The sequence below is a fragment of the Larimichthys crocea genome, chromosome X, assembly GCF_000972845.2.
Source record: "Larimichthys crocea isolate SSNF chromosome X, L_crocea_2.0, whole genome shotgun sequence".
In the NCBI taxonomy this organism is placed as follows: Eukaryota; Metazoa; Chordata; class Actinopteri; family Sciaenidae; genus Larimichthys; species Larimichthys crocea.
The window spans coordinates 29,929,295-29,956,942 of NC_040020.1; the positions used below are offsets into that span (position 1 = coordinate 29,929,295).

The window sequence follows — 27,648 nt, forward strand, 5'->3', positions numbered from 1 at the left end:
TGTTTCTGTTTCTGGGGCACCTCATATACTAAGGTTACACTTTCATTCCTATGAGGATTTGCATATTTTTGAGCAATTTAGTATAGGAATTAATGGAATGATTCAATAGATAGATAGATAGATAGATAGATAGATAGATAGATAGATAGATAGATAGATAGATAGATAGATAGATAGATTAAAATAACAGTAACACAGAACATTGGTGGTATGGTAAAAATGTTGATTGCTGTGATTTCTTGTTAGCAATTGCCTTCTGTTGTTTCCTATAGTGTTGACAAGCTATACCGTGTATAAAACAGGTATAAGGTTAAAGGTTGTTAAAAGTAAAAAGCTGGCGTACTTGACCTTCACCAGTAAACCGACCAGCTCCACAGTCCAAATGAAGTTACTGTGCGATACCGTGGCAACGAGCCGTCACCGTGGCAACGCGCCTTGGTTGCGCTGACAACTTGTTCACAGTCAGGTAAGAAAGTCACACAAGTAAGTTTTGCTCCTTGTGTTGTTAGCTAGTTCGTAGTTTTAAAGTACTTGTTTAACTTCAGTAATATTGTTTTTTTTTTGTTTTATATACTTAGTGTTTGAGTTTAAACCGGATTAAGAAAAGACGTTACACTTCGGCAAGTGTAACGTCTTTGGTTTTAACGTTAATCCACGGAGTTAACTTAGTAACGATAGCTGTTACAACTAGTTAGAGTAACTAACGTTAACTGCTAAAAGGTGTTTGCTTGTAAACTTTATGTATTATTGTAATTGAGAAACTCATTAAATACTAATGTAATTTTATCTTTGCTTTGCGGTTGTTGGTCGGATTTAATGTGAGCTAACGTTTATCGACACAGTATTTGATAGGAACAAAGATATTCAGCGTTATACACCAAGATGACAACATTTTTTTAGGATTTGTAGTAAGATATATAGCAGAGCTAAAGGATAATACTTCTCGAGACGACAAATAATGTTAAAAACAACTCTTTATTTCAACATTTGTTTCAATAGACGTTCTTCACAGTAGCAATGTTGACATGAAATAGCAGGCTGAACACAGGTGTTACTAATTATACTGATTAAGTTTAAGTTATAAGTTTTTTTTTTCTTCCAGAAATTCCAGGAAAGTCCTAATGTAGCCTGGCAAAACAAAGTTTCCACTACCCAAACCTGCTAATGGTATTAACAGAGAGATCAGCAGCATGTTCGCTGCCCCTTCAGAGGAAAGATCCCATGATGGAGCTTCTCATACCTGTGGTGAAAACGTTACTAAGCCAAGATCCAAGGTTAAGAAAAAGGCCACCTCCCCCAAAGTAACTTTACCACCTCTATGCCGGGAGCCACCTTCTCTCTCAGCAGCCTTTGTGGCCAGGCCTCTGTTCAATTGCACCCCTGTCCTCAGAAATGTCCCCTTTGATAGACCTTTATCTGTTGTGGAGCTCCCTCATCTTATAGCCCATGTAGGACCTGGAAAAGCTGCAGATGACACAAAATGGACAGAAGGGCCTCGACTAATGGCCTCAGCATTAGGTACCCACATCCCTATCAGAACTGCTGATGAATCAACAGCACAGAGGTACATAAAAAATAATTACAGAGACTTGATTTTATTGTACCTGATTGTTCTGATGATGATTATGGTATGTAATTGGTCTAGGTGTGTCTTTATGGCCTTTGACACAATGTTCTCTCTCCCACACAGCATTTTCTTTCACTTACCAAAGTGCCACAAAGAGCTGACAACATGTGCTGTTTGATTCCTGAATGAATTGCTCTGTTGTTTACACTGTTGTTTTTATTGTTTCAGTCTTACGGGGGAAGATGAATCCATAAAAGTCACAACATGTATGGATAAAAAGATAACCACTGTGAAAACTGGGAACGTGACCAAACCCAATAAAGTCCCACTCACTGCCACAGAGTTAGTTCATATCTTTGCCAAGAAAAGAGAGCTGGGAGAATTTGAGTTTTATTACCTGAAAGAAGTGGATGGGGACTCTTACAGGTAGACTGAAACAAGGTTATGTACCACACTTTAATTTTAGACTCTTATAGATGTTCTTATGTTGTAATTTCATTCTTTTAGGATCACACAATTAAACCACGAGTATACAGCTATTTATCCTCTTTTTTTAGACCATATGACCTGCGAGTGGTCCATTCCAGTGAAGCTGGATCTGAGCACTACATCTTCTCCGCTAATTCTGTACTGCATGTCACAGAAAGGGGTTATGGTGGAGTTGTCAGTCTGGAAGAGTGGCAAAGAGAGTTTACATTGTGGACAGCTTTGCAGGAGATCCCGTTTTTCAGGGACTTCAGACTAAGGAAAGCTTTCACAAGGTAAGTCCACATAAGCTGTGCTTTCTGTCTCTACTTTTGTGTTGTTTATCTCCATGCTTTGTCTGTTTGGTGTTTCTTTTTTTTTTTTGTTCCATAGGTTGCATAGAAATGTGCACAAAGTAATTTTTCGACGCAAGTGTGAGGATCTGCAGGGTATGCTGATTATAGCTGTACCTCAATTCAGAAATGCTCTTTTTGTGTTCACCAGGTGAGTCACAGTGATGTGTAATACTGAATGAGCTATTAGACATATAGCCAGTTTTGGATCTGACCTTTTACTGTTAGAGAGAACAGTTGCTATGCTTGAACATAAGTTCAGATTAGCTAGTAATGATACTGTATCGTTTACAGAATTGTTGAAGAACTAAAAAGGACACACCGTCTACCCCAGGAAGAGTCTAGAACCTACACATTGCTGGAATTCAAGAACATACTGATCACCATGAATCAAGAGTGTCTGCAGATGTTGAAGAAGTTATCACAGTATCGTGCTGTCATCCTAAATGAGGTACCACATTTTTTAAAAAATGTAAAACAAAACAATAACAAACTCAAACCTGTGAGGTATGATTAATAGCTTTATTGATAGGGTAATCTATAGCAGGGGTTCCCAAACTTTTTCAGCTCAAGACAAGAGAAATTTGATGTATCCAGGGACTTAAACATACTAAAGCACATCACATTGCCAACATCTACATTAATGAAATTACTGATAAAGAAACTCACAACACACTAGTCAACCACAGACACCAACAAACATTTTTATACAAATAAACACATGCAATTTACTGTCCCACTGTCAAAACACTGTCTCCTTAAAGTCTCTTCTTTGCACAGCAAAAATGATTTTGACTTGACTATATTCTGAGAATGCTTCATTTGAAGATTTCTGTCCAATATGTTTATTTTTAAGTTCTCATTACTGTATTTTTGTTTCAACACCATGCATGAGAGAGAGAGAAACAGGGGACCCACACACAGCATCTGAGCTAAGTAGACCAGCGTAGCAAATTATAGTGTTTAATGGATGAATTAGCCCCCTAATTTAATTTGTCCTAATTAAAATAAAGGAACCTTCTTTCTTCCTTTATTTTAATTAGGAAAATAAATTCAGATATCATAGCATTTTTATGCAATTTGTTTTGCCAAATTCGTTCGTAATCTATTTGGGTCCTGACCCAAGTTTGAAAAAATACTAACCTAGAGCATTAAGCAGTTTTCCATTGGTTCATTAATCTAAAATATATAATAAATAAATTGGCATGTGGTCAGTTTTCCAGGAAGCATAATTTGTTATAATGTTATCACTGTAGATCTTTATGTGTTTTGTTATTACTGTAATATTTTTTTATCCTCAGGTGAAAGAGAACAGTTACAAGGCACACCAGGAGCTGCAGCTGCACATGGAATATGCTAAAAAGCCAAATGAAACTCGTGAATCCATTCACCTCCACCTGGCTCACCAGAAGGAGCTAAAGAGACAGTTGGCCTCGTCTGAAAGCACCCTCCAGAAATTGGGCAACTTTGCTGCTCTCATCAATCAAATAATTACACAGAGTCTCGTCACGATCATCAAACAAGATGTCACTTCTTTCCTCAGCAATGTTTTGAAGGTCACCCTTGTCTTTAATATAAAATATTTTCAGATTCACTGTTGCAAACTGCTCTCAAGCTAATAACAGAAAAGATATGGATACAAAACCTGAATTACTATAAAGTAATGATTTTGATGTATTTCTGTTTGTTAGAGGGAGAAATATCAGCAGTGCTGTCTCTTCCACACTGAGCTGTGTTTCAGTGCTAGTAGTCAGCTGACTGTGGACCCACCAGTACATCTGTTCCAAGAAGCAGTGAGTGAAGCACTCCTGACTGTTGGTGACTCTATAATTCAGGTAATTTACAAGACAGCTACACCCACATTACAGTATATTTTTCAGTTGTGGGTACTGGTTATTGGATATGTGCCTCATATTTGTGACAAATGTACCACCTGAGCCAGCAAGTTGTCTAGTAATTGAATTGGAATGCTGATTTGATTCGCTTCCGTAGTCCAGTCAAAGTGTCCTTGAGCAAGATACTAAACTCCAACGCCTTGTGATATATTATATTAAAATATTCTCTACAGTAACAACAAGAACATAATTTCCATTGAGAAAAGAAATTGTGTAGGGTTAATACTTGCATTATAATATTAATATATTATGTTTATTACATCTGTTCCTTCAAGCTGTGTGATGAATTCATCACCAGTCTCATAACACCTTTCTTCTCTGGTAGATGTGTGATACTTGTGGATTCTTCCTAGAGGACAGCAACAGTGTCTTCACCTCTACTTTTGATCAGGATTTAAACTCTCAATTCGGCTGTCTTGAACATCCTACTATTACAGGTACAGCCTTCAAATTTCAGTAATGTATTTTAAGTTGAGCGTCTGTTGATCCAAACATACAATATTCATATAAAAATGTACCTGACACAGTCCCAAAGCTGTCATTTCTGTTGCTATATGGAATATTTGTGGAACAGTATCTATTTATTTTTAACAGGTAGAAGATTAATTACTTTGAGTGTCCCTGTATTTTAATTCCTAGAGAAGAATAAGAACAAAGATGAAATGACCCCAGATACCAGAATGTCTTGCTGTTGGAGATTGATTGGAGATTGGTCATCTCACTGGCTGGTGGTGCCTAAAAAGCCCTTGCTAATGGTGCAAGGAAATAGGGTGCATGGCCACTACTATTCCTTTCCCAAGGCCCAGCTTGAGTGGCAGATCAACATTAATGATGTGACAACACAAGCTGAGAAAGAGCAGGCCAAAATCATGCAGGTAAGACTCTCACTTTCAAATTCAACTCTAACCACTGTTTCTGCATCATCAGAAGTCACATTAAAGAATTTGCACACCTGGTCATTCTTGTAATTTTCACTGTTTTCAGGAAGCTGAACTAGAAATCAAGCAGCTGTGTGAGAGGTACTCATGGTTGATAGACATCCATTTGTTCATTGGCCAATGGGGTCGAGCCTCCTTGGAATCCATGATGGGTCAGCCTGCTTTAGTGTATGAGGAACACATACAGAAGATACGCCAATGGACCGAAAAAATCTACACAGTCCCCTCATCAATCTCTACCTCCAACCAACTATTCATCATCCAGTGTACCAGTATAAAGGAAACTCTATGTATGTCTGGTCTAATTAATTAATAACATTAATTAAATCTCCTCTCCAGTATTACTTGAAGACTGTCAGGCCTTGTTCAGATGGACAACCCAAATCCATGTTTTTGTATATGCAGATTGTATCCAGATACTCTCATAATACTCTCAACCTTTTTTTTTTCAAGGGCAAAAGCTGAAGTTCATTGAGGAGGAAGTTCTAGAGCAGCTTGTTGAGCAGATAAAGCTACACTCAGAAAGCCTCATTTTGGATTTGGAGCGGGCTACTGCTGAACTCAAGACAGAACCCGAAGACTTGCGTGACCTCTCAAAATACGCTCTTATGGTATAGAGATTCTTTAGACTTTACATACTTGTATGAATATAAAAATGTTAAAGAAGATGAATATATAATATAAAGAGAAAAAGAAATGAGCACTCTAATATTTCATGTTTTACCTTTACATGGTTTATAAATGGAAGATTCAGTCCTCTGAGACTCACACATTCCCTTTAATTTAATTATTCATCCCAAGGGCTCTGCCTTGTCAGAACAAATGTGTTCTGAATTTAGATTCCATTATCCAAGAATGATCAGGTGATGCATAGTGCATTAAGGTATTCAGTGCTGTTATTTTAAGGAACACTATTGAAGAAAACTGTTGTATTACTTGTGGCATAAAGTTGGTAAATGTTTGTTACACTTTCAAAATGCAGTTTCAAGTCAGAGTAAGAGTTATCTAGCTTATTGTCACCCAATTTGCTTATCCTATTCTAATGTGTGTGTGTTTTCTTGCATAGTCTTTGGGCTCGGGGCCCAAACACTGGGTGATACATTTTAGATCAGTATACAAACAATTTGTTAGCAATAAGAAACTTGTAAAATTGCTAAATTCTAAAATGCTAAATCTGTCTCTCTTTAGGTGAGAGGGTCTGTGAAAATGTTGGCCGATGCAGAGAAACGTCTGGAGTACATACACTCCCTCCAGGACACTATTTACATGAACTTTAGGAAGATGACTGAACAGGAGATGACTTTGGAAAAAAAGGTCTGCAAGCATAAAAGTCAAATGATGCTATTAATAGCCACATAATAATTGTACAACTCTTAACTTTTTTTTACACTGCGGTGTGTGCACTTCTGTTTGTACTCTATATTTAGATGCTGGACATGTGGGACTGCGTTATTCCCCTCTTGAAGCAAGCAGATAGCATTGTGTGCCACCGTCTCCCTTCAATGGCTAATGCACTGAACACAATGTTCTCATTTTTGGGGTATGACCTTAAAAATGTTGTCTCTAAAATTACATCTGGACCATTCCTTGACCCAACCCAGAATGCAAAAGAGATGGTCTCCACACTGAACCACATGTATGCACATGTGCACAGTCTCATTGCAAAACTGGAACAGCTTAGTACAAACAGTCAAAACCTACAAGGTGAGATGACGAGATGCTCATGGAAAACTGGTGATTTTATGTAGTTACAGAAATTCTGATTTTGTCACACTGTTATGTTTCCCATCAGAACATCCAATGGATATGACCATTTTGACATCAGATGTTAAGAAGGCTAAAGCCCGTAAAGACCTGTGGGAGCTGATAGCTGTATACACAACATGGATGGAAGAATGGAAACAGCAGTTTTTCAGTGAGGTAATGTCAAATAAACCTCTCTTTACTTTTTAACAAGATGATAAAATATGTTTGGCAAGGAGATACTTATTTGTTTGCATTAATAGTGATCACATTTTTTTTTTTTACTTAAACTTGATCTAGCTCTCTCCTTAAATGATTGCATTATGTGCTTTGTTTGATGAAAAAAAAGTCTGATGTAAAGAACAGGAGTATTAATAAGCACATAAAAAAAATCAGCACACATTTTCTACCAGGTCTCAGTGTTACAAGTTCAAGGAAAAATTACCAAGTGGAAGGAGGAAGCTCTATCTCTAACAAGTATCATACCTACCCATGATGCTGTGCTGGAGAAGACTTTAGGAATCCTGGAAACTTTAAACCATCAGCTTGCAGTCATGGCTATGCTGCAGAGCCCCACACTCAAACATAAACACTGGAAAGCTATTTTTGAAGGTCAGACACTGTGCCCACATTGTATCACATATCTAACCACAGTATTTGTAAAATGATAAAAAATACATTGCATCTGGCAGGCATGGGCCTACTGTATATCCCGGAGAAGAAGGTGACTGTTGCTGAACTGTTGTCTCAACAACCTGAAGTTGACCAGAAACTAATTACCAAGGTGAGACCAGGAGAGATGTCACATAATTGAGCATGTTATGGCACACAAGGAATTTAATTTTTGTTTGTCATTAACAAATGACAATTCACAATTTTGCTTATGGTACCTTTTACTGTCAGATATGCTGGGATGCACAAGCAGAGTATAACATGGGAAACACCTTCCAAAAGCTTCGACAGGGATGGAAAGCTAGACTCTTCCAGTTGGACAAATTCACTCTCCCTGTTTGGCACCTTTGTGAGCCACAAAATGGATTGACAGAGCCAGAGAAGCCCCCAGAGGACACTGTTTCAAATCTCCAAACTGCCAGTCAACCCGGCTGTAATGATGCAAGATTCACGATTATTGGTGTGACTAAATAACAAGCTAGCATTGATAATTAATACAGATAAAGTCACTGTTGTTGTCATTTTAAGCATGCTTTACTTGGGGAAAATGTGTAATAGCAATATTTTGCTTACAAGTTTCTGGGATCTGCCATGTGTTTTCACAATCAGGTCTGGAAATACATTTTGCTGAGACAGAGAATGACTTGATGACTCTGTCCAACATGTTGAAGTCCCCATACAGTGTGGACTTGAGGCTAGAGATGGAAGATTGGGTGCAGTCACTACAAGATCTTGGTAAGGTTTTTAACGATTTTGAAAATTTGCAGCCAAGTGCATAAACATTCTGAACATTGTATTGTATTTTGCATTCCCTTTCATTGTTAATAGGGAAGCTGCTTGACTTATTTGAAAGATACCAGAAAATGTGGGCCTTTCTGACCAAGATGTTCCATGAAAACCTCAGTATTCAGAGAGTGGATTTGGTATGTCCCTATATCATAACAAGTCATATAACATATCTCATTTGCATTGCTAATCAAACTTTGCTCACATGTCAGTTGACATGTCAGATAAATGTTGATTTCTTTCTATTTTTTTCTCAGCTGGAACAATTCCAACCAGTTGATGAGACATTTAAGGAAATTATACACTCTGTATTGAATAATGCGCGTGTATTGAACTTTGTTTATTCCAAGAAGACACATGACAGATTTTATGGCAATAGCCTTTGCCACATTCTCATTGATGGTCTGTCTATAATGGAAGGTATTTCCAATCAGATGGTGGACCTCCTGGATGGCCTCTGTGAACAGTTTCCAAGGCTCTGTTTCATGAGTGAAAGGGAAGTGATACAACTACTCTCCTTTTGCCCAACGCCTTTCACACTGCAATCCTTTGTACGCAAATGCTTTAAAGAGGTACACTGGCTTGAAGTGGATTGTGAAATACGATCGCAAACAAGAGATGTAAAGAGCTGTGGGGCTACATCTCAAAGCCCCAGACAGAATGTGATGGGGTTTTTTGGCAGCTTCCACGAGCACATTACCTTTCTGTATCCTTTGGAACCAAATCTCAATGCTTTGGTTTGGCTTCGTGTCTTTGAGAAACAATTAAAGTTGACCATGGTACACCTCATGAAACAATGTTCTGTTGTGCAAAACCAGCTTGAACCATCCAGTCAAGATTTGACATGCTATGAGAAAGTTGGAGACACGCTGCTCCACATTGCTGACAGAAGGAAAACCGCACTACCTCTGCTAGACTTGTTGTCTGAATATCCTCTTCAGTGTCTGCTGGTGACTGAGGAGGCAGTTTGGTGCAAGGTTGTTCTACAAGCTTTCCAAGAATCGAGCCCAGTGAAGTTGAGCAACATAAAAGCATACAACTCTGCAAAACTGCAAAGTCTTGGCTATTCAATAAGGGATGGAGTCACAGGTGTTAAAAGTGAATCTCTGGTTTCTAAGTATAAGATGATGTGTCTGCGTGCTTTAGTGCAACTTACAATGAATCATGCACAGCACCTATCTCGACTCATGGAGGTACAAAATGTACCTCTGGAGTCATCTTTTGAGTGGATAAGCTTGATGAAGTATCATATAAACTCAGAAGATTGGAGTTTGAAGGGCAACAATGATCCAACATGTTATGTAGATGTTCTGGGCCATCAACTCCAATATGATTATGAGTATTTTGGTCCAGAAGATTGGGTGATGGTGCATACTCCGTCCACAGATCGGGCAATACTGGGGATTCTCCTTGCTCTGACAAGTTACAGATGTGGGTTTGTGAGTGGACCTTGCATATCTGGAAAAAAAAAGACAGTGATCCAGTTAGGAAAAGCTCTGGGGCGACAGGTTGTCAGTGTACTGTGTTGTCCAAGCACGAGACCCAGTGTTGTTCAGCGGATGCTGTTGGGTGCCCTCCAGACTGGAGCATGGCTTCTGCTGGACTCTGTGGACTTACTTACTCAACGGGTCCTGTCGTCACTGGGACAGCATCTAGTAGACATTTACCGATTCTTCTCTGACTTAACAAGAAATGAGAATCAAAGAGTGAATGAGGGGCCAAAGGACAGGACTGCTGATGGGGTCACAAGGTGCAAAAACTTTGTTGATTCCGAAGGCCATATGGTGCTTGCAGGGAAAAGCATTCATGCCAGTCTAAGCTATGGATGTGTTGTTATCTCATCAAAAGGATATACATCCGAGGTTCCAGAGGATCTGAGATATGCAACCAGACCAGTTGCATTAACCCATCCAGATTATAGAATCATTGCAGAAGTAATGTTGACTTCCATTGGTTTCTCAGAGGCAATGTCTTTAAGTAGACGTCTAGTGTCCCTCATCAACCTGGCCAAGGATTCCCGCTGCCTGCCTGATTTCATCAGTGATGACCTGGGCTGCTATTTTACTGTCTTGCAAAAGATCATCTCCACCTCTGAAATACACTTACAAGAAAGTATAAAGCAACGAGAAATTTCAGATGGGGCTAAAGGATCAGCTGAACTGACTGATCTTACGTCTTCACAAAATGTGACTGCCGGTGTTGAGAAGGATAGAAAAGAAACCGAAAAGCCTTCTAGGCTGCACAGTTCTCATTTGGCAATTATACAGGCATTAATGGAGGAGACAGCCATTGTCAAAGCAATTCTTTCTGTCTTATTACCAGTTCTTTATGAGCACAAGAAAGCCTCACAGTTCTATATCATTTTCAAGGAAGAATTCCCTTTAGCCTGCCAGTTTCCTCTTTCCCAGCAATGCATAGAGGAAGAAGAAAAGAACCAACTTCAAGATGCAATTACAGAAGAATTACAAAGAAAATGGTTTCACACTGATGCTGAAACAATTTGCAATGCTCTTACACTCTACCAGACCATGAAATTCTCTCAGGCAGTTATGCTTATAGGGCCCTCAGGTAGTGGAAAGACAACCTGTTACTGTGCTCTAGCTGAAGCACTGAATCATCTGGCTTCCAAGGCAGTGAATGTGGATGCGTTTGAAAATGACAATATGATTGAAAGAGATACCACCCAGGCCAAGCCACAGATCTCTGTCTCAACCTGGAACTCTGTTAACACAGTGGCCTTATTTCCGAATGCCATGTCCTACGAAGAGGTATTTGGCTATGTCTGTGAAAAGAAAGGATGGCAAGATGGAGCTGTTGCAAATGTGCTGAGAGATTCAGAACGATATGGACCAATAAGTTCTCCAATCTGCAACAAGAACAGTAATCAGATGTCCATAGTGAAATGGCTGGTAATGGATGGGGAGCCTGTGGGGCACCCCAGTTGGTTAGACTACTTAACCACACTTTGCAGTCCCGAGGAGCCATTTCTCTGCCTGTCATCAGGTGAAACACTATCATCTCAATCACACTTTAAGCTACTTATGGAAATAACTGACCTACGTGATGCAAGTCCCTCTGCAGTGAGCTGTTGCAGCCACGTTTATTTCACAGGTACTGATCTGTGGAAAGCTGTATGGAAAAGTGAATTGGAAGCTCTCTCTTCTGAACAGAAATTGGATCAAGAAACCCTGAAAGTGTGGACTCGTCTGGCTGAAGATCTTTTTTCCAGCACTCTTAGTTTGCTCAAGCAACATGCTTTAATCTCTGCAATCCATAGAAAAGGAGAAACCCTTATGTATGGACTGCAAGAAATCATGTCATTCGTTCAGATCCTACGTGCCCTTCTACATCATTTTCGGAAGGAAGTGGAAAAAGCTGAGGCAATACCATTTGATAAAAGAGGTATGACCATTACACGTTACATATACACATAACCTTATAAACATACAGACTAATTAATGACTTTACTTTTATAAATACTGTATCACTTATTCTCGCACCAGATGCATATACAGCTGGCACAGATCCCAAAACCAAACAAGAGCTGCTGCCCAGGAACCTTTTTCTGGTGGCTTATATTTGGGGATTTACAGGACATCTGCATCCTCGGTAGGACAATGTTAATGGAGTGTACACAGATAAGTTAGTGTATATGTTGTTGCTATAAATGTATTCAATCACTTTTGTACAAAAAAAACATAATATTAATATCAATCACTAATTTTCTTCCTATGTTTTGTTTTTACTTCAGACACTGGGGACAATTCGACTTACTAGTGCGTGAAGTGCTGTATGCTTGCCGATACAAAATTGAGATTCCTGATGAAGAGAGTGTGTTTGAACACTTTTTTACCACTGACTGCAAGTTTTGCCCCAAGAACACAATGTTGATGAATTCCATCCCTCCCAAGGTTTGTCCTGAGCATTCTAGCGTAGCGAAAGTACTGTAAGTTGTAAGTAGTGATCACTGGAATCAAACATTTTAACAACAAGTGTTTTAAATCTATTCATATAGTATCAGAAACATACCTATCTCCTGAACCTCATGCTGGAGGCAAACCAACCGGTGCTGCTTGCAGGAGAGCCCTGTTCTGGAAAAACTACTCTGTGCAAAACTTTGCTGAGTTTTGATAAGCCACATATTAGCCTACCAGCCAGTCCACTTCTGAGCTCAAGAGACCTACGCACTATACTGAATAACATCACCTGCCAGAAGAATTCTAAAGATACGATGGGTTTCATGAAAAAACAGCCACGACTGCTTCTTTTTGTGGATGATTTGCATGAAGCCTCCTGTGGTGAGTAAAAACATTTACTTCAGGAAAGCTAATATATTACATTTCTAGCTATCTATTTCTAATATCTGATTTTGCACTGTGTTAAGCTTTATAGTTCATTCATATTTGTTCCTGTTGATAGATGTCTTTGGGAAAACCTCAACAGCTCTTGAGACGCTACGCCAAAGTATATCAAAGGGAGAGATTGTAACATTTGATACCTACTACCTCAAGTTACTGAGTTCTGCGTCCATCAGCTACATGGCTACCAGTTGTCTTTTTGGATTTGACAATCACCACAGAAATGTGATATCCTCCAGGCTTTCACGCCTGTTCACAATCTTTGTGCTCCCTAGCTTATCTATGGATGTTATATTGTCTATCCATTCTCCTCGGCTAAAGATCTGGCTTAAAGATATGCCATTTAAGCATAGTAGTGAGGACATGGCAAGTTGTATCATCACGGCAACTACAAATCTGTATCATGCGGTATGTAACCAATTCCAGCCTAATGCACAGAGGCCCCATTTCATATTTTCCCAGCATGACCTTCAGAAGGTGTTTTCAGGGATGTGCCTGTGGCAGCCTAGCATTCTAAACACAGGGAAAATGCAGAAAAGGGAAGATTCACTGCCTGGCTTTCCTCCAGTCCTGCCAGGACCTGCAGCATCCATTCTTAACATAGTGCATCTTTGGATGCATGAGTGCATGCGTACGTTTAGTGATAAGCTATGCTCTGAGGATGAAAGCAATACTCTTGTATCACTGATAGCCAAGACAGCAAGAACGCATTATGGATTTAGATTGCTTGATGAAACCCAGCGTGTTGGTTTCAATGACCCACCCCCTGTCACAAGCCTTGCTATTCACAACATACCTGTGGGCACAGAAGGCACCTTTAAGCCAATACGTCAGGGTCTAGATACACTAGATCTACCTAAAGAACCAAAAGCAGTGGACCAGTCAGACCTAAAGAAAGGATATACATTGACTGAGCTGTCCCTTCTGTCAGAAAACTTTCACTTGGACGAGGCAAGCCCAAAAACTCACCCTCTGCAACCCGAGGTCCTTCAGCATATGGAGGGCATAATGACTAAGCTTGTTTATGGCCCTGAGGTCTCTGAGGCCCTAAAGTCAGTGAATAACCAACATAATTTTAGATGTAGGTTTTCATATCACGACCTAGACCTTGATGCACTCCTGCAGGAGCTCTGTGCACTCATTGACAGAAAAGAGGAAGACAAGGTTGATAATGACTACAACATTTCAACCAGATACATTGTACACAGACAGAGGGTGAGTCAGTTGTTACATATCCTCAGGGCATTGCTTATACCTGGAGGTCATGGAGTTCTGATTGGTTCAGACAGAAGCACAGGTCGTAAAACCACTGTGCGTTTAGCTGCATATTTAACAGGCTATCAGTTGATAGAGGTACATCCTGGTAATGAGAATAAGTTGCATGAAATCCTAAAAGAGGCTGGGAATCAAACTAGAGTGGATGGAGTTAATGTCGTCATACTAGTCCATGAAGGAATTAGCCTGTCTGTCAGAGAAGAACTATTGGTGGCGATGGCCCACAGAATCTACCCAGGACTCCACACGGAAGAGGAGTTAAGAAATCATGTTTCCAGAGTGACTGCTGTGAAGAACTCAAGAAAATACATTAAGGACAGTTGGATGTTTGAGAAGTAAGATGACAATACCTAATTAATCTGTTATAATTACAATTTAACACTGTATCAAGTTATATTATTAGGCCTAGAAATACATTTTGTATATTTATACAACTGTCTACTACTTGCAGTAGATACTATGAAAAGAAAATGTGAGTACATTGAAACCATATTGTTTCTGTTTTTTAAATGAAGGTACTTGAGCCAAATCCACAGAAATGTACATGTTTTCCTGTTGCTCCCCCTCACCATGTCAGAGAGCAGTGAGCTACCTGCCAGCAATGAAACACATGGACTAAATGTGAATAAGTATTTTCTTTGAATTACTACTGTACACTTGTCAGTGAACCTTTGTGTCTGTATTCCATAACAAAACACAAACTGAACTTTTGAGACCACTATGGTGAAGAAACCAGCCAAGTGCAACCATGTAACCCTAAGCCTAACCTTATGTTCCTTTAGGTTTGATACTTACAGCACTATAACCCTATAGGGCCTAAGACCATTTGTCACATCACTGTTGAGTCATTGGGGTCCACGTTACAATTGTAGCCCATGTCATTTAGTATACACGGTCCTAACTTGAATGCAGACCATGTAGTCTCTAATCTGATATGATATTTGGGGCAACTTGCACCATTAGGTATGCTAGATTTCTCATGTGAATTTTAAATAGTAGAATTTTTATACTTTGTTATGTAGGCACAGCTGACCAAGGCCCTGAACTTCAGTTGCTGTGTGGAGGTGTACCAGCCTTGGTCCAGCCAGTCTTTAGTGGAGGCTGCTGCTCAGTGCCTCAAATCCATTGCCCACAAAAGTGAGTCACACCACCAAATTTTAATCTCTAAATATCTGTATCTCCAATACATTATGAATGTAGATATCTACATTCTATATCTACATTCCCTTCATTTTTACTGGCATTGTTATTTACAGGTTGTAGCAAGACATATCCCTTTTCCTTTTCTTTTTATTTAGTGGAGCAAGAAGGATCAGTGGACAGCCTGTCTGTGGCTATGGCAGGAATTCATCAATCTGCTTGTCAGTATGCTTCTGTCCTTCTAAGAGCTCAGCCGTTCAGCCCTCAGACTTATATGGAGTTAATTGCCCACTTTGACTACCTCTGCAACCATCTGCACAAGCAACAGCAGAGCCAAGCTAACAGGTAGTTGATCTTAAAAATCTGTTTTGGATTTTTAATGTACTGCTGTGCATATACTGATACAGGTACATTGTTGTACATTTTATGGGTCTAAATTATATTATATTTTGACACCCTAGTCTTTGTTGGCCTACAATAACTCATTTTTTTTTTTTTTCAGAGTGGCCACAGTTCTGTCTCATCTGGATGCCATAAACAACACAGCTGTGCAGTGCAAACAGCACTTAAAAAAACTGCAAGAGAAGGTTTCTGAGACGCAGCAGGTAATGTAGAGCAATTCAACATATGCAGCTCAAGTGGGCTCAATATTATATGTGTGTGTGTGTGTGTGTGTGTGTGTGTGTGTGTGTGTATTTTTTCTACATATGGGCCCTTGGTTAATTTTGCAGCTTGAATATAATAACAAATTTCAATGTCTCCTCTCCATCCTGAAGCGTGAGGAGAAGCTCCTCGGAGCTGTAGATTACCAGAGGAGGCTGTTAAAGGAAGCCCAGAAGGCATGTGTAGTCGAGAAAAACAACTTGTGTCATCTGGAAGAGCAAATAAATCACGCTCAGGAGCAGGTAAACAAATTTGCGGGTAAAGCAAAACACATTTGTGATTAACTTTTTTATTGTAGTATCTTAGGATGTTTAAATGTTAGGCAGTCAAAACCTTTAAAAGAATGTAGAGCATTGATTTGAAGAAAACGAAACACTTTTATTTTCCAGGAGAGACCTATGTTTCTGTCAGGCCTGAAGATTCTTAGTTGTCTGAATCCATCTGACCTGGAAGAGGTACGCCACTACAGAGAGCCACCTGATGGAGTGGTGAAAATCATGGATGCCATTTGTTTGCTGTTTAATCGTCCACCAGGCTGGGAGAGCGCTAAACAGCTTCTTGGACAATCAAACTTTTTTCAGGTGTGTGGCAAAAATATTTATATAGAAAAATACCTCTTTAAATCATAGAAGTAGTACAGTGGTGTCATCCATATGTTTAGAATGGGATACAATGGCATTAAAGGCTATTTTGTGATTGCTTTGTTGCTAATATCTCTTCTAGGAATTGGAATTTTTTGACCGCTACACTCTGTCACTGTCAAAAGAACAGCTACAGCAGCTCGGCCTGATAGTTCATAGTCCCCTATTTGTGCCAGAGTCTGTGCGAGAGGTGAGCAAGGCCTGTGAGTCCCTGTGTCGATGGGTCCAGGCTGTATATGAGTGCTGCTGTATGCAACACCAACTGTTGATCAAGCAACAATTGGAGGTGCTGGCCAAAGAGACACACAGGAAACTGCAACTAGCCAAGCAGCACAAGGAGGATGCATACCGTCATCTCGAGGATGTCGAGCTTCAGCTGCAGCTGATACAAAAGGAACTGGAAGAGCAACTGCTGGCGCTGCACACAACTGAGAACGCAGAAAGAGAAGCTACTGCAGCTGTAGAGCAGTTGGGGAGACATATCAAAGACTGGAGGGATGCTGCACAGGTAACTAAATTTTCACATACGTATACTGTACATGTCACATAAACATGCCATTTAATTTCATACGTTGGTGTTATTTCTTCATATTATTTTATTATTTTAATTCATTTTAAATTATTATGATTTTCTCTATTTTCCTTCAGGAAGCAGAGTTAAATAACCAGACTTTACCAGGAGATGCCCTTATATTGGCTGCAATCATTGCTTACTTAGGCCCCTTTGGGCCTGATATACGTACAGAACTGCTGAGCAAGTGGAGGGAGCTATGTCAGACAGGACACATCGACATAAACCCCACAGACCCCAGAACCTCCCTGTTTACACAGTCTGACACTGCAACTTCCTACCCCATTCTTGGTTTTCCCATACTTATGTCTGAGAGGCTACAGCGGCCTCTGGGTCAGGCATTAGGAATGCTCCAGGACTCTCCATCTGACAGAATGGTTAAAAAACTGCTGTTGTGGGGCTGCAGGAGTGCCTGGGTTCAGTGCTGGCCTCTACTGGCAGACACCCAGCAACATCTTGATATAAACTCTCAAAGCATCACAGGTAAGTTCCTAGATTTACATCTGTGCTGGGATTTGCCCATTTGTTTGCAGCCTGTGTCATCTAAACCCTCTTACATTCTGGGGTTATTTTTATAATGACATCATATGTCCATATGTCATACATCACCTGTAGAATTTGTTATGACAGTCAATTCATTCACATTTAGTTAATTCACATTTACACATTCTACTTATCAGGAGAGAAGGCCAGCCTTGAGAAGGAAGCACAGTGCGGGATGGTAGTTTCTGCTGATGATCCAGAGCTGTTGGATAAGGTGGACCAGGCTGCAGAGAAAGGTGAATGAAAAATGTTATAATACTAAGTTTTATATGATGTTGTATGTAATGTGATACCCAATTTTGTGCAATTTTCTAAGTTACAGTGTCCTTTTTCTGGCTGTACTCATTCTAACCTTTCGTTTTGCAGGTTTGAGAGTTCTCATAACTCATGTGGAACGTGCAATTTCAAGCCCTCAGTTTTTGGCCAGATTGGCACGCCCTGATGGATGTCCCCTTCCAGGGCTAAAACACCATTTTCAGCCGACCCACCCTAAATTCTGCCTCATCCTTAGCACACATCTGCCTGTCCGACTGCTTAGTAGTGGTAAGAAGGATTTGTAGAGTCAACATAACTGTTCCGTTAAAGTCGCTTACCTGGCATTTTTCTTGCAACAGAAGTGCAAGTCCTATAAATGTACATGAGTTTGTCTTTGTGATTGACTAAAGTTGTAGCTGACACAGAGGCATACTAATAACTTCACAGATCATAATAACAGGATGCTGCTCTCTGCCCATAAAGAGTTAGGTCCTAACATGGGGTATCTAAAAAGACTAACGGAATGGTCACTCTGGACATTTTAGAAAATGAGCTCTCGTCTCAAAGCAGTGGTTTACTATGTGTTCTTGCTTTTGTTCCTTAGAGATCCATCAATCCATCTTGGCTCAAGTACACGTAGTTGACCTCTCTCTGAGCTCACAAGAGATCCAGGAGCTGATGCTGACACAGCTGCTGCAGTCTGAATGTAAAAGCCTGCTGACTCAGCACTTGCAGTTGCAGAATGACAAGCAGTTGCTACAAGAGAAACTGGTCTCAGAACAGGTGATGAGACCACTATTTACCATCATAACAAGCAAATCATGTTTCTGTTGGTCTTTTAGTGTCATTATTCAGTGATATACAATGAAAACAGTGTGGTATCTCTATTTGGGGTCCTTTTTTCAGTGGAATAAAATAGTATTATCAAAAAATGTGCATCTGCAACAGGCATACTGTTGCTTTCTTGTAATTGTTGCCCAAAATGGCTTTGCTCATACATAATTTTAAGTGGGCTGTACAAATAATGAGTTTTTAGCAATTTTAACTAAACCTAAGCACAGGCTTTTTATGCATCTGACTAGATAGATGGTAATGCAATTATCTGCTGTTGTACATTAGTTTATTGTGTATAATCTTGTTTTAGGATGCACTGATGGACTACATCCTGCAGTCTAACACCTCATTGCTACAGGACCCTGATTTTCTTCCCTGTGTGGCTGTTCATCAAAAAGCTATGAAGAAACTGCAGGCTGAGATCCAGCAGCTGAGTGAGGAGCTGGAGTACCGCGAGTCCCTTCTGGCTGTGCCCCAACAATTAATAAGACTGGCTGCTGCCCTTTACCAGGCTCTGCAGCAGGTGTCTCGTCTTTCTCCTGCCTACTACTTCTCCCTACGTGGCTTCATCACAGTTATGCAAGAGGCCTTTACTGAGAATGGCAGGCCATTAGAGTCATGTAACATTGGGAAAGTGCCAGGGGGAATAATACCAGAGGTCACAAACCGGATGGTAGCCCAGCTGCTGGTGCAATACAGGCCTTGTCTCATCAAGAGCCATGTTGCTGTTCTGAAGCTGCTGGTGTCTGTGGCTCTGCTCCAGCACAACAAACTCTGCACTGATGCTGAGAGGTTGGCTTTTCTCAGGGGCCTTCAAGACATAGAGCATCCTGTCAGTAGAGTGAAATGCTGTTCGCCTCACCACACTGTATCACAGTCCACTAGTGCTCTGCCAAGCTGGATACCACCTCATATCCACTCAGAGCTGTTACGCCTGGAGAAAATCCCAGCCTTCAGGGGGTTGATCGCTTCTCTCTCCACTTGTCCCATGCAGTGGCAGGAATACCTGCACTTCCCTTCCTCCTCTGTAGCAGGGGCTGTTCCATTTCGCTCTCACTCCCATCTGTCACTGCTACAGCGGGCTCTGCTCTGGAAGACGATGCTCCCAGATTGCCTGGAGGGACTAGCTGATACCATGGCCATCTACCACTTCAACCTTCCTGGACAGACAGCAGAGAATGAGGCCCCTCACACTGGAAACCCAGAGGCCCTCTTGCGATATCTTGTCAAACATGAGGGACCCATCATCCTTACATTGCCCAGTTCAAAAGAAGATAAGTGGACAAGCATTCAGCCTCTTCACTTAATAAACAAATTAGCTGGATGTGCAGCACAAACAAATGAGGTAATACACTCTTTCATTTTGTTTCAAGTTAATAGCTGTGACTAATGTACATCAATTCAGCGCTTGATGTTTTTCTTAATGAATATGTTTTAGGTTCAGGTGAAAGTCATTTCTTTTGGGGCTCTATGTAACACAAAGGCCATTCTCTCAATGCTGGACAAAGCTGTTCATGATGGCCACTGGTTGGTATTTAACAACTGTCACCTGTTGGAACAATGGGATGACAAAGTAGTGACCCACCTCAGTCAGTTGATCGCTTTCGGAGGTAGGTGCTCCACCAGAATTCACTTTAAATTTCATTTGTATCATTCATAATCATTAGCAAATGCTTATAACTCAGACTTTTCTTTTCTATTTATGTATTTTATGTATCTGCCTAACTACCGATTGCACAGAGGAACGATGCCTGCTTCACCCATGCTTCCGATTGTGGTTTATAACTCAAGAACATTCATCATGCTCCATACCAGGTATATTTATTGATTATAACATCAACTTTTAGGGGCAATCAGTATAGCTGCAGTCTAAGAGATGAACCAGACACAATGTTTACTTTTCTCTCTCAATAATGTGATTTATGACAAGTGATGTAATTTATCCTTTCAAGTACACAAATAACGTTCATTTGCTATGGCTTTGCTGAGGTTGTAATAATAATTATGATTTAATGATAATTACTATTTTTATTATTAAACAGCTGCAGTGCGAATGTGTGCCCTGCCTCTGGTCTGTGACTCTCCCTGGGATCTGAAGGAGGAGTTGAGTTTCTCATTGCAACAGGTGGTGTCCATCATACAGTGTCAATCACTGTCAGGTGTCACAACAGAAAACATGGAGCTCCTCCTCCGCTGTGCCATCTTCCACTCTGTGTTACTGCAGAGACAGACCTATAAATACTTAGGTCAAGGGATAATCTACAAGTGGTGAGGAAATGAGCCCACATACTGGATACTGCAGTTAATATACAGTAGAGGTGTCACATTGCAAAATATTCAATAATATCCATTTAGAGTGAAACCAAATGTAATCAGAATTTATGTCTCGGTATTTTCAAACCAAGGTGCATTCTTTAAACGGTGGATATGTCATGATGGATTAAGAGTTTGCTTGTGTATGTTGATTGTTTCTGCTTCAAAGGACTCAGGAAGACCTCTTGGCTTTGATGGATGCACACATTTGCTTTGCTAGTCTCTGCCATGACAAGACTAAAGCTTTGCAGTATATAGCAGGTGAGGCTGCCTCAACAGATTAAACTGTCCGTTTTGTTCAGTTACAGAACGCTTTGACCTTGTCATACTTTTCATTTCTAGTCAATCTAGTGCACGGTGGTCATGTACTAGACTCTGCAGATTTGGAAGTGGTGGAGAGCGTTGCCAAGACCTGCCTCAGTAAAGTGTCACCTCTCCAGGGCAGTGGACCACACATTCTCTCAAATATTATCAGCAATCCTGGCCACTTTGGTAACCTTTGTTTCTATTAGTACTGCATTTTACATAGTGCACACCTTACAAGCTAATTGATGAGACAGCTAACCAGAGGAAATGAATCAAGCAATCTTTACTGTTCAGACTACTTCAAAGATTTAACCAAAGCATTTACATAGTAAGTTACATGATTGCAGCAAATTACATTTCTAAATGAATATTACAGGAGGAAATAGCATGGAGTACAAGCATTAGAGCCACAGTGGGTGTTTGATCTGTGTAAGTTCAATGAATTGATTGTGGCTATGTTTCATGTCTCTAGATTTGTCAGTACTACAGCAGATTTTGGAGCAGGATCTTCAAGATGCAGTGAACATCAATGACCCCCTTGTACTGGGCTTCAGTTCAGATGTGGCAGCTAAGACCATCAAATTCCATAGCCACAATTTGAACATACTATTGCAGGCCTCACAGACTCCTTTAAGAACAGCAAGGAGTTTATGCACTGAGCAGCTAGAGCAGCCCGCCACACTGCCATCTTATAGCCATGCCAGAGACAGACTGCAGACCCTGAAGAGTTACCTTGCACAAAAGAATGACAGCACAGATATAAATGCAGGATCTGTTTCTCACAGTCCCCTACGTGACTTCCTTCAGGCTGAGTGGGATGATCTCATTGATTCTGTGTCCTTGCTCCTCTCACAACTCCAACAGCCCGTTCGATACAACACGCCGACCTTCGCTTCCCTCCTCAAGCTCACTGACTTGTCTCACTTTGAGAGAAGGGCAGAGTTGCTCAGTGCTTATCTCTGGCACCACGACACTTCAGATCCTCCTGATGCCTACCGACTATCTGCTTTCAGAAATGCCAGAGGCTTTCTGGTGGCAGTGATGAGACAGGCTGCTCAAGTGAATCTCAAATATATCAGCGATATATCCCTGCACTTTCAGGTAAAACATTATAATAATGAAATCATACTAAAATGACCTTTCAGTTTTAAAACCCATTGGATGAAAATAGTTAAGTTTGCAGGTTGATTGTTGTTGTCTTCCCTCCAGGTTCTGAGTGAAGGTACAGACGCAGCCTCATTTCCTCTGAATGCTGTGTATTTGTGTGGCCTGGAGCTAAGAGGAGCATCTTGGGATACACATCTAGGGGCCCTACAGGACACAGTTTCTCTGCAGCCATGCTCACTGCCCCTTGTTTGTGTCATGCCTGAAGTCAAGAGCACAAATACTGATACCTTCCCTTATAAAGGATCACATTTAAAGGACAGCAGCAATGTCCAGGTTGCACAAAGTTCTCCACTGATTGACCCACAGTTACCACTCTATGAATGTCCACTCCATCTTGATGGAGAGCAGGAAAGTGGAAAAGAGGGACTGGCAGATGTTAATATCATCACTACGATTCCCCTTCACACCCAGCTAAATCCCATGTTGTGTAGTTTGAGAAGGGTGAGGCTAGTGAGTGTGTTGAAGTGAAACCAACCTGGGTTTACCTGCTGAGATGCACCAAACTGACATTTAGATGCTTTAACTACTTGATTAAAAGTCTGTATTAAGACTATATGAAGAATCTTGTAAATGTATTTGTACAGTATAAACTTCACCAAAATGTATGTGGCTTGCTGTTGCTGTATGATTCCTTTTCATACTTAATGTTTTGTAATGTTTTGAATTTTCAACTTGATTAAATTTTTTACATGTTTAACATCAATTTACTGTATAGAATTTTATATGATCCACCTGGTATCATTGTTGGGTGTGGTCTTGTGCACACATAAACACACCTAGCAGTGATGTCATAACGTACACCCTGTAGTACACCTTTATATCAGCTGGTTTTCAGCTGGTGTTAAGTTCTTTTGAAAGTGGTTAAAATGTTTATGTATTTTTACATTTTTTGGACCCACATGCATAAACACACAGAATGCTGTCAAATATATTTTCAGTTATCATCAGGTCTGTTCAGTTTATTAAGGGTAACATCTTTTTTATTATATAGTTTTGAATTATTTGTGTAAATAGCTGTTTGTCCAAATCTGTGTTGCAAAAAAACAGTGCAAATATATTTGTAATGAGCACTTCATAATAGAAATGATGTGTCTGTAAACATGACAAAGCTTTTTATGTGAGGACATCTACATTGTATTTAGTTTTAGCACAAAAAAGTTTCAGGTTTGCATAACAATAGTATGATGTTTGAGAAATATTTCCAATGGTAACCAAATTTATTTTTCTCCTCTAGGTAACATGGACCGACACCATTATGAAACCTTTGAGAAGTTTGGCAACAATACTTTCCTACTACACCTTGACAACGGGAGGGCGTGAGTATTGCTGGTGTGTATGTGTGTTAATGCTGAATAGTGATGTAACTCGACTTACTCTGGGTCTGTTCTCATTGTAGTTTTGGGCGTCACTCCAAAGATGAGCCTTCTATTCTAGCTCCTCTAGAACAGTGCTGCAGGTATAAACAACAATGTGACATTTTTTTCTGATTGTCTTTGTGTACACTGCAGATATTTACTTTCTTGTCTTCAGTTTAGTTAGTTGGAATAATATTTATCCAATTGTGTGTAATACTTTTTGCCTCAACTGAAAAAAAAAACCCCACACAACTTATAATATAACAAACAAGTCATACTCTTCTCCATTATCTCTATATCTATAACCACACTATCCTGCCCCTCTTTATCTCCAACACATCCCTATTTTGCTCTTTTTCTAGAATCCGTCGCTCCACTTTGCTACGCCTGCAACTACTGTCCCTCCCACAGTATCGTCTCAGTGACGTCATGCGGGCCTCGCTCTCCCACGATCCCCTTCACAGTGTGGCTCCACTGCTGTCGGAGCCCCACCTCGCTGCTCTTGATCGGCGCTTGAAAACAGTGCTGCAGACCGTAAGTCGTTGCCAGAAGAGTAAAGATGGTGGTAGTGATAAGGTCATCTATGAAGACACTGTCTACTTGAAAGACACGTTCACAACTGCTGTGTAGAGCAGTCTGTACATCACTTATGTAATAATATTCAATTCAAATGGTGTCAGAGGTTACATTGATCTCATAAAGTTTTAAGCACTTTAATGTCTTGACATATTAGTAGAACAGGTTATATAAACAGGATAAAACATGTGGATCCCTGTGTTATCAAACTGAAAGAAACCTGAATAGCTATATTGAGTTTTCAGAAATTTTGAGTTCTACAACAGATTAATTAATTCTTGCCCATGTAAATGGTTTTATTTTTCAAAATGGCAGCATCCCCACAAATCCACTGTAAATTCTCATAATGTTTTGAAAGTTATTAAGAGGTTTATATGTATGATGGGAAACAACAGTGGAATTTTAAGACACTATTTCCCAAGAAGTATTAATTATTAATAATTATAATTAAGTGTTGAAAATACAATAATACAGAAAAGGTTTACTGGAAAAGATAGTGTATTTGAATGTAATGACAACAAAATTGGTCTGTTACAGGTTAAATCTTGTGTCTGTGTGTAAGAAAGGGGATTTGTCCCTGATATCTGAGATGCAGGTTATTTTGAATGGTGAGAAACAATTATATTTTATTTTTGTCATTTTTTTTTTTTTACAATGCAAAAAACTACTTCAGTACAAAGATAATTAATGTGATATGTTTTACTTTTTTGCTTTTATGTTTTTTTCCCTAGTCTGTATTTTTTAATCATTTCCACTATATCTGAAATATATTTTGGACTGTTCTTTAAATATTTAAATGACTTGCTACTGACACTGACCATATGAAGTGCAAAGTTGTTTAATTCACATTCACTCATAAACTCAAACTGACTGATAAAGGCTAATTAAAACCTGTTAACACTGAAATAAGAAAAGAAAATTAAAACTTTATATATATTTTTTTTTTAATTATTATATATATATGGGATTTTGGCACCATTAGCAAAAGGTTATCTTTTAAATTTTAATTATCTGTTAGGATTTCTACTACATAGCAAATAATAAAAAGAACTTGAGTGGATGTAGTGTGGTTCAACTGCAGTAAAGTTCAAACATCACACGTACCTTCTAAATTTTGAATTTCACCTTCTGATTCTTTAATGCAATGTGAACTATATCAAGACCTGTCTTCAACTTGCCTCATCTCTTTGTGACTGGTGACTAGGGTAAGAGTAGCTTTCATCCTGATTTAATATGTTGGTCTGATGATGGACAAGAAAAAGTCATCTTTCTGTTATTTTCATAGTGTGAGAGGTTTATAGTGTATAGCTCATAGATATTTGATGTGCAAGTCGTACGAAGCAGATGTATGACTGATTTTGAGATATGATCACGTTTGAAACAATAAAGAGCAAGTCTTCCTAAAGGATCTGTATATGTATATAACAAAGTACTTAATATGTACCTTTTTTAAAGCAGTAGTTTGTTTCATCGAAGGTGAGGTACTCCCATAGGTGTGAGTCTGCGTCACAGGTGGTTGGGCAGCTGCTTGTCCTACTTCTCCTTTCCTTTCAGCTCTTCAATCAATAATTTACCTGGCCCGCTCATATCGATGGCAGCCTATTCCCTTTTCTCTTCCTCTCTCTCGTTTGCTCGTTCTTTCCACGAAAACTGTTGACGCCAGGGGAGTAAAAGAGGTCATTAACGAATGACACAAGAAGGGAGAGAGGGAGGAAAACACTATAATTCTATCAGACAGGTGTTACCATTCTTTTGAACGACATCAGGAACAGAGGGATTGCAGTGAAGGTGACTTTCACTGCCTTAAGACGTTGAAGGACAAGAAACACCTGAGGAAACTTCTTCAGAAATTTGAATGGGAATCCAGACTTTTTACAGAAGTTTGTTCTGTCTCTGACATTCATTTTTTGAGACTTTTTCTTTCTTTGAAGTTCATATTGTCTTTGAAATCGGTCACTATGTCCGGAACCACCAGTGACCAGCTGCACAGATCAACTTTAAATGTCTATTTGGTGAGTTTTTCTCTCCTTGTTCTCTGTGTTTGGTTTCTGTTCACATGTGGATACATTGGCTGTAATGTCTTCATTCAAATAGGAGGAAGAACTATAATGTATATTGTATGATGTATATAAACGTGGCCTGGCTTCAGTGACTTTGGTGAGAATCCATGAGATTTAAAATTCCAGTGTATTGAGATGATGTAACAACTGCTTCTAATAATGTGTAGGTTTTCATGCATTTTTCTGTGTGTGTGCTTTACTGTAGAACCTAATGGAGCAGTTCAATCCTGGCCTCCAGAAGCTTGTTGCTCTAGGAAACAGCTATGTCAAAGCTTTCCAAGGTGAGTGAGCTTGTGAGTGACGGGTGATTAGATGTGGCGTTGATTGAATGAGTCTGTGTCTGTGTGTCTACAAGAAAGACAGATGAGACATTATTTAGATTAAATGAATTTAATTTACATGGTTCATTTTTATATTATTATTGTATTTGATACATCAATTGTTGTTTTTTAATGAATAGCAATAACAATAATAGTAATAACATAATATATATTATGTAATTATTTCAGTACTACTATTAGTATTAGTACTGTTTTTTGTATAATTGAAAAATTGAAGTATAATTAAGTAGAATTTGAACCTGTTTTCCTCAAAACACAAGGTATCAAAGTTTGAACAGAACCTTTTGTGTGCATCCCTTTGCCTGTCTGACCTCACTAATCCGTCCTGTCTGCGTTTCTCCAATATTTATCGTGTGTTACGTTGGTAATTGGGTGAGCAGCATGTATCATTAATGCACCTCTCTGCCTGATAAAACAAGAACAGGCAGTCAGTCACAGGGCAACAAGGCAGCGTGGTAAAACTATACCTGCTGGCATGGGGCTATCCCTCGACTGAAATCACATATCACATGTCACCACTGCGAAGCTTGTGTTTATAATGAATAAGGGGAGAATTTATTGATCTAATTAGGAGTAGTCTAACTGGCTGTGATGCTTCTCTGAAGTGTATATGTTTAGAATGTTAAATATTTCAGATGGTTTTAATTTATTGTGCATTTTTTGTGTGTCCACATCCCACAGCCTTAGCTGTTTGCAGTGAAGCCTACTTCAGCGCTGTGGCTAAAATGGGTGACCAGGCCCTTCACACACTTTCATCTCGCTCTCTTGGTAAGTGTGTGTGTGTGTGTTTTTATGTGTGATGTCCTATTACAGGTTTCACCCTTAATTCAT

The 27,648-nt window shown here is 39.7% G+C and overlaps 2 protein-coding genes across 3 annotated transcripts in view; both read left to right on the forward strand.

Moving 5' to 3' along the window:
- The window catches only part of baiap2l2b (BAR/IMD domain containing adaptor protein 2 like 2b), a 43,869-nt gene that overhangs the window by 8,245 nt on the left and 7,976 nt on the right, over window positions 1-27,648 (forward strand). Inside the window, exons 10-15 of the mRNA XM_019253805.2 lie at window positions 23,720-23,801; window positions 23,882-23,941; window positions 24,203-24,374; window positions 26,348-26,428; window positions 26,682-26,757; window positions 27,499-27,585. Coding sequence (XP_019109350.2) covers window positions 23,720-23,801; window positions 23,882-23,941; window positions 24,203-24,374; window positions 26,348-26,428; window positions 26,682-26,757; window positions 27,499-27,585 — 558 coding nt within the window. The remainder of the gene's footprint in view (window positions 1-23,719; window positions 23,802-23,881; window positions 23,942-24,202; window positions 24,375-26,347; window positions 26,429-26,681; window positions 26,758-27,498; window positions 27,586-27,648) is intronic.
- Window positions 363-23,361, forward strand: dnhd1 (dynein heavy chain domain 1). Of its 2 annotated transcripts, none has more exons than XM_010739095.3 (44): window positions 363-466; window positions 1,103-1,564; window positions 1,796-1,993; window positions 2,125-2,328; window positions 2,426-2,536; window positions 2,680-2,836; window positions 3,687-3,941; window positions 4,077-4,220; window positions 4,606-4,717; window positions 4,920-5,155; window positions 5,265-5,508; window positions 5,672-5,829; window positions 6,407-6,532; window positions 6,646-6,922; window positions 7,011-7,138; window positions 7,375-7,573; window positions 7,654-7,745; window positions 7,865-8,093; window positions 8,243-8,368; window positions 8,462-8,556; window positions 8,677-11,821; window positions 11,923-12,028; window positions 12,171-12,330; window positions 12,435-12,717; window positions 12,839-14,387; window positions 14,568-14,673; window positions 15,075-15,189; window positions 15,351-15,537; window positions 15,695-15,797; window positions 15,969-16,097; window positions 16,245-16,436; window positions 16,579-17,004; window positions 17,145-17,550; window positions 17,748-17,846; window positions 17,977-18,153; window positions 18,470-18,648; window positions 19,010-20,044; window positions 20,138-20,309; window positions 20,440-20,514; window positions 20,742-20,967; window positions 21,182-21,273; window positions 21,355-21,504; window positions 21,791-22,419; window positions 22,528-23,101. In XM_010739095.3, exons 2-44 carry the CDS (start codon window positions 1,191-1,193, stop codon window positions 22,951-22,953), a joined length of 13,632 nt encoding a protein of 4,543 aa, XP_010737397.3. In that variant the 5' UTR covers window positions 363-466; window positions 1,103-1,190; the 3' UTR covers window positions 22,954-23,101. The 2 variants fall into 2 exon arrangements, with proteins under 2 accessions (XP_010737397.3, XP_027138576.1); XM_027282775.1 differs by having other exon boundaries at window positions 462-483; window positions 22,528-23,361.

What these genes read in the sequence shown, in the direction of transcription:
- dnhd1 (XM_010739095.3), top strand. Translation starts at nt 1,191, where the DNA reads ATGTTCGCTGCCCCTTCAGAGGAAAGATCCCATGATGGAGCTTCTCAT. An exon ending in CAGTATAAAGGAAACTCTAT is followed by an intron (nt 5,509 to 5,671) that starts GTATGTCTGGTC and finishes TTTTTTTTCAAG; the next exon opens with GGCAAAAGCTGAAGTTCATT. An exon ending in TGAATTCCATCCCTCCCAAG is followed by an intron (nt 12,331 to 12,434) that starts GTTTGTCCTGAG and finishes CTATTCATATAG; the next exon opens with TATCAGAAACATACCTATCT.